Source organism: Silene latifolia, chromosome 3, assembly GCF_048544455.1.
Source record: "Silene latifolia isolate original U9 population chromosome 3, ASM4854445v1, whole genome shotgun sequence".
Taxonomy (NCBI): Eukaryota; Viridiplantae; Streptophyta; class Magnoliopsida; order Caryophyllales; family Caryophyllaceae; genus Silene; species Silene latifolia.
This window is the reverse complement of record NC_133528.1, coordinates 137,830,162-137,836,494: the sequence shown is the minus strand read 5'-3', so window position 1 is coordinate 137,836,494 and position 6,333 is coordinate 137,830,162. Positions and strand designations below refer to the sequence as shown.

General features: G+C 31.0%; 1 protein-coding gene across 1 annotated transcript; it reads left to right on the top strand.

Annotated features, from left to right (window-relative positions):
* The first annotated feature begins 3,232 nt into the window (after nt 1-3,232).
* LOC141649776 (zinc finger protein 1-like) lies at nt 3,233-4,084 on the top strand. The gene has a single exon (XM_074458456.1). The coding sequence runs from the start codon at nt 3,233-3,235 to the stop codon at nt 4,082-4,084; it is 852 nt and encodes a 283-aa protein (XP_074314557.1).
* The last annotated feature ends 2,249 nt before the right edge of the window (nt 4,085-6,333 follow it).

Genomic DNA, 6,333 nt, shown 5'->3' with positions numbered 1-6,333 from the left:
GAATCCTTATATTATTATTCAACGAAATTTCATAGTCTTTGTACAAAATGAATAAATATGGGGATCGTTTCTGATAAGAAAAAATCTTAGTTCTTATAGGAGGATCATAAATATGTCCTCCCTAACTAATACGGAGTAAGAAGTTTCATCTCCGTCCAAAAGTTATAAATATAAAGACAAATATATGGAAAATATTAGAAATTAAAGCTTCTCTAACTCCATTCTATGCATTGTTTACCCTTTTCGTTTCTTAAGAGGGTATTTCAATTAAAGGTAGACAAATTATCGATATAGAAGGATCACCATTAAGACACTAGGGTAAAGCTTCATGCTTGTCAACCGTCAATTCTATTATTTGTTTGTGTTTTGCTCGGTCTTAGTGGGAGAGCCTACATGCTTCCTTCCTTGTGTAGGAGTTGGGAATCTTTGATCCTAAATTATTGCACATACAAACATGGGCAAATTTTAGGATGAAATTGTGCATGTGATCTTTGATGTTTTGCTCTTTAAAGTGAAACTCACATGCTTAAAATTGAAAGTTATTTCATATATTATTTTGTTTAATTATTTACTTAATTGATAAAGTTATTAAGATCTGGTATGTAAGATTTGAATTCCAAACGTATTATAATCATAATTATATTTCACCTCTATAACACTATTTACACCGAAAATTCGGAAAGTACTTAGTATTCTTGTCTCTATTGGATGACCCTCTTATACAAGGTTCTCGTGTAATTATTATTATTATTATAGTAATTGTTTCAATAAGATTGTTAGTATTTTGAAAATAGACAAAGACAGTTTATATAAATTGGATCTTTTATGATGGAAACTCAATATTGTTGTCGATCATAGAGTATAATACGTCCAAATTATGAAGGGACGTGAAGCACGGTATATATAAAGTAAGCCACTTCATTTGTCATGAAAAAAGGAGAGAAAATCAAATTAGCAATCAACTTTTAATTATTACATTAAAATAACAATTGAATCCCATTGGCCAGTGTATAACCATAAAGAGTTCAAAATCCCACCTGAAAATGTTAACTGCTTTCACAACCAAGGACCATATGTTTTTTTTTTTTTTGTTGATATTTTTCGTCCCGATACGAAGGTTTGAGTAATTTCTAAATAGATTGAGAGTTAACTATTTTTGAAGAGAACTCTTAATCTAATGTATGTGTCGGTGATAATACATTGGGTAACAGTTTTACATTATCGTTTATTAATAGGATTTTCAAGAGTTTTTTTAAAGTAATAATGTCAAATTAATATGTTTTATATTGTAAATCCTTAACCACCACCACCTCCATATAAAAGTCTTAATGTTGATATTCTTAGAGGTCGTTTGGTTGATGATGAAAATTAATTTTCCTAAAAACTTCAATTTCATATGGATTAAGTCCTTTCGGTCAATTCGGGTAAATTCTATAGGAATTATCAATGATCAAGGGGAGTAGATAAGCCACTTCATACATCATCTAGGCACTAAAATTTTCAGAAAATTCCAATTTCTACATTTTCCAAAAAATATGAACAATCAAACAACTCATATTTTTGTAAATTATGGGATGTTCTACTTCTTGTGCTTTTCAAGTAGCAGCAACCAAACGATCCTTAATCTAAAATAAGATGGTCAAATTTGATTATGGGTAGAAAAAAATGAGAAAAATTAAAATATAAAGGTACAATGGTTGACCCCAAAATCTTAGGAACTAATTTTAAAATGGCCCAACTAAAAAATAAATTTTAAAAAAAAAATTGCTTTATTCGAAAGACGTAAATAAATTGATATACTTAAAGGTTGCTTAAATAAATTGAAAAAAAATCTCTTGATAGTGGGCAAAAAAATTAAGGTTGCTTAATTAGATTTGCCAAGTTTTTTTTAATTATAATTAAAGGTCCTTTATATCATGATTGTCTATTTTTACTCAATAAGTGGCCCTCCAATTATGTCACAAGGCATAAATACAGGAGATTGTCATTGTTAATGATGTTAGAGGTTGGTTTAATTAATAAGAAAAATAGACATTAGAGAGTTTATGAAAATGATTTATGATCCACTATAAAGATTTAGTCTCTTCAAAGCCACATATTTCTCCAAGATAACTACTAGTATATTATTCAATCAAACTATATTATCCTTTGCTTTTAAAAAGGAAGTCCGGATTCTCTTCTGTTTTCGTGTCCTACTATCTCTTTATTTGACACATCAGTATTAAACATTAAAATTAAGAACTTAGATATCATAAAAGGACAATGAGGTGTAAGAAAATTAAGACAATAGGACACAAGATGGAACACGAAGGTGAAACAGGGGATCTGAAATCTTTAAAAAGGTTTACAAACATAATTAATGATCTCATTCTTAGCTAATCTTTAGCTATAAGTACTACTTGACACACAAGTTAAACACCTTAAAGACAAGATTATTGAGTGATATCTTAGTGTGGAAAACAGCTTAGCATTAGAGATCTCTAGAGGTAAAAGTAGATTGTATACCCTAATTGATCAAATACTAATTATTTATTACCAATAAACCAATACTCTAATAGTCATGCAAAGGTATCATAAGCCATGACATGTTAAAAGTATAAAGTTCATGTATAATGTAACAACTTTCTTATGAAATTGTGTTATATATCTCACAAATTCAAGCCGACCCTGAGCTCACAATAACGAATTCACTTTTGGATTATTAATAACTTTTAAAAAAAATATATATTTATTGGTAAGATTAGACTAAATGAAGATATAGCATAGATTTATTTAATCGAATCGAGTGAACTTGAGTCTTTTCCAAACCGAGTTCAAGCTCAACTTATGAGATCCAGTCAAACTTTTCAAGCTCATCGTGAGCTCACTCGAGCTCAAGCTTTAGATTGGATTAGCTACATACACCCAAATCTAGACATTATCTAATTATTCAAAAAAAAAAAAATCATATTAAAAACACATATTAATATAATGTTATTATTATTCAGCGGTAAATTTTCAATAATAACCGCATAAATTTATTGAATTAATTTATCGTCATCAATTGTATTAAAGAGGCAAAAAGTAATGAGTCTTTAATTTCTTTTCGCGAACAAACAAAAAGAAAAAAGAAAAAGCATTTTACTACCTAATCAATGAAAAAAATTCTATATATCATACCATACATTCAAACGCATGCTTTCAAACAATATAACAGGATTACAACTTCTTACATCATTTCCAATTCAAAATTATGAATGCACCAAATGACTCAACCTCCTCATCATCTTCTGAACCTTCAAAACAAGACTTTCTATCATGCTCAATAAACCCTCAAAAGACTGAAAATTCAACAAAGAAAGAACAAGTTTTTGAAAATCACAAAAACCATGATCTTATTTTGGATCTTAGCTTATGCAGAAATGATTTGGAGTCGGATAGCATGGACCAGTACCAGTCGGGTGAAACTAATAGTTTCGAAAAAACCCCTCAAGGGAGCAATGAAGCCGAGCCTAGAGTGTTTTCATGCAACTATTGTCAAAGGAAATTCTATAGCTCCCAAGCACTAGGAGGGCATCAAAATGCACATAAAAGGGAAAGAACCCTAGCTAAACGAGGCCGGAAAACCGGTTCACCATCAATCATTGCTAATTACTATCCTGAGGATATTTTCAAGAGTAGATCATTAACTTCATTACCATTCCATAACAAAATTACTACTATGCCCCTTCATGGGTCTTGTACTAATAATCATAAGCCTCTTGGAATTCAAGCTCATTCCTTGATACATAAGCCATCTTACTTGACTACATCTTCTTCTAATAATAATGGATGGTCAAGAGTGGTTATGATTGATCAACAACGACCCGCCATCGGACGGCTAGGAATGGGATCATCAAGCTCATCATCACCTACTTCATCATATAATAATGGTGGAGGTGCAATGTTTGGTAGTGTTCAAAAGAATTCCTTGCCATTATTGGATAGAAATATTGGAGGGATTTCTTGGAAGGGTATTAGTGTCAATGTGCTTAAGAGTAATAGTAGTATTGATGTACAAGATCATGATCAATTGCATAAGCTTGACTTGTCTCTTAAGCTTTGAAGTAAATATACTAGGACCAATTGATTTTTTTTTTAAATCTTCCTTTTAACTTCATTTATTTGTTGGATCTTGTTTCTTGAGTTTGTACATAGGATTGGATTTGAAAGTTAAGAGTATTTTTTTGTGTACCATCTGGTTTTTGGATTCGAGCTGGATACGACTTCAAGGGTGGTAGTCATTCCCTCACGAGTTTTAACATTGCTGGCATTTACAAGGCTTGAACCCAAGAACTCTGGTTAACCTAAAATAACTTTATACTAGTTAATCTAAGTGCTCATGGATAGTTTACAGTTATCAATTGGTAAGATGTATTGTTTTGTTTATTTGTATTGAACTTCTGAAATTAGCCAAACACTTCAATGGGTCTAGGAAGCGCAATCATTTTTGTTTAATTTTTATATGTTTGCAATTTTAATTCTATATGAAGCTTAATTTTTCCTAGTCATGTTTATGATAATAAATTCTTTTGTTTTGTTATAGACTATAGAATGAGGTGCAATGTACAATATACTAATTTCATAGCTAGTGGCGGAGCCCGGATTTAAAGGCAGTAGGGACGAAAATTTTCAGCAGGGACGGAGTGGTTATAATATTAACTAAATATTTCAAAATTTTGGAACGTCAGCGGAGGCGACCGCCCCTGCTAGCCCCCCTCGCTCCACCACTGTTCATAGCGACCTGAGAAAAACTCGAACTTGCAATTTAATTTACACGATATCTTTTTAGCGTATGATATGCATTTGTTACCCATCATATTATGTGATTTTATGAGTGGTAATTGTGCAATTAATCGTTCATAATCGAGATTCAAATATATATATATATATATATATATATATATATATATATATATATATATATATATATATATATATATATGTATGTTTGAATATGACTCATAAATAAATGGATGTAATATTAATTGGTTTCTTAGGTTTGAAATATTCAAAGTCGTGATTTTGTATCGTAAGAAGAAATAACAAGATCAAGGAAATGATGGAATTTATGTTTTAAATAGGTTGAATTCATAGCTTAAGTCATAAGCATTGTCCTTTTCTCATTAGATTTATGAAGCTTACTAGTTTCACACATGGAAGCTGTTATAGTCAAGATGATACCATCTTACAATTATATAATTGTTCACCAATCAAGTTGACATAATTTGTACTACATTGAGTTTATTTAATTACTATTATATATAAACTTTGGCTATTGATACATATGAAAGAATCGAACATGATATTAAAAAAATCATATCGACTAGAGTTGTTCTTTTATTACATTTTATATATAAATTCTTGTATAAGACCATCATATCGGTGACTATTGTGATACCGATCTAAATTTCAAACTCAAAGATAATTTAGGGGAAGGAATTGAATCCACAAGGACGAATATATTGCTGGTGAGATTTGAACCCATTTCATGAATAACCACTTTTCATGACTTTACGAGCTAAACTAGCTGACATCTCTTTTAGTAAAGCAAACATTTGAGAATTACCGCCACAATTATGAATTAGGATTAGTCTCAACTTGGTAGATAATGACATGCATTATGCGCTAAGATTAGGTTAAGAGAAAGATTATACGTCCTTTTACCAAAGATATCATGCAAAAGTAAAAGATTTACGTAATAATAATAATAATATTATTATTAATTGTAAAACTGTCTTTAGACAACATATATAATGATAAAGATTTATGCCTGCCCGAGCCAATTCCCGTCGCTTTCTTACGGAGGTTTAATCAAATTAATTAAATGAGACACATACTTTAAGCTGTAATTAACTAATTACAATGTAAAATATAAGTGTACGAACCAATCACAATCCATTCTAACACCGCTAGCTAGGGCATTACAATCTAGGGGAAGGGAGGATTCGAACCCAAGACCTATTGTCTAGATACGGAGTACTAGTGATATCTTCGGTATGAAAAATCATCCGTATAAGAGTAAGGGACTCAAATACATCCGTAAAAGATCAAATAGTTGCATAAAACAAGTCACACAAAAAAAACTCAAGGATATCATCTCAATTCTCCTCTCATTTTTTAAGTAGTTCATGCGATGGCTACAACCCGTTCTAGGGGAGTTGGTGGGCAACTGGGCATAGGCGCCTAGGCGGTATTTGTGCTAAATTATTCTCCTGGAGTTGGTCCATATGTAAAGCTTCATTTATCAAATGCAGAGTTAGATTCTAAGACGGATTGTATTTCGCCAAGGTGAAAATACAGTGGTATTAAAAG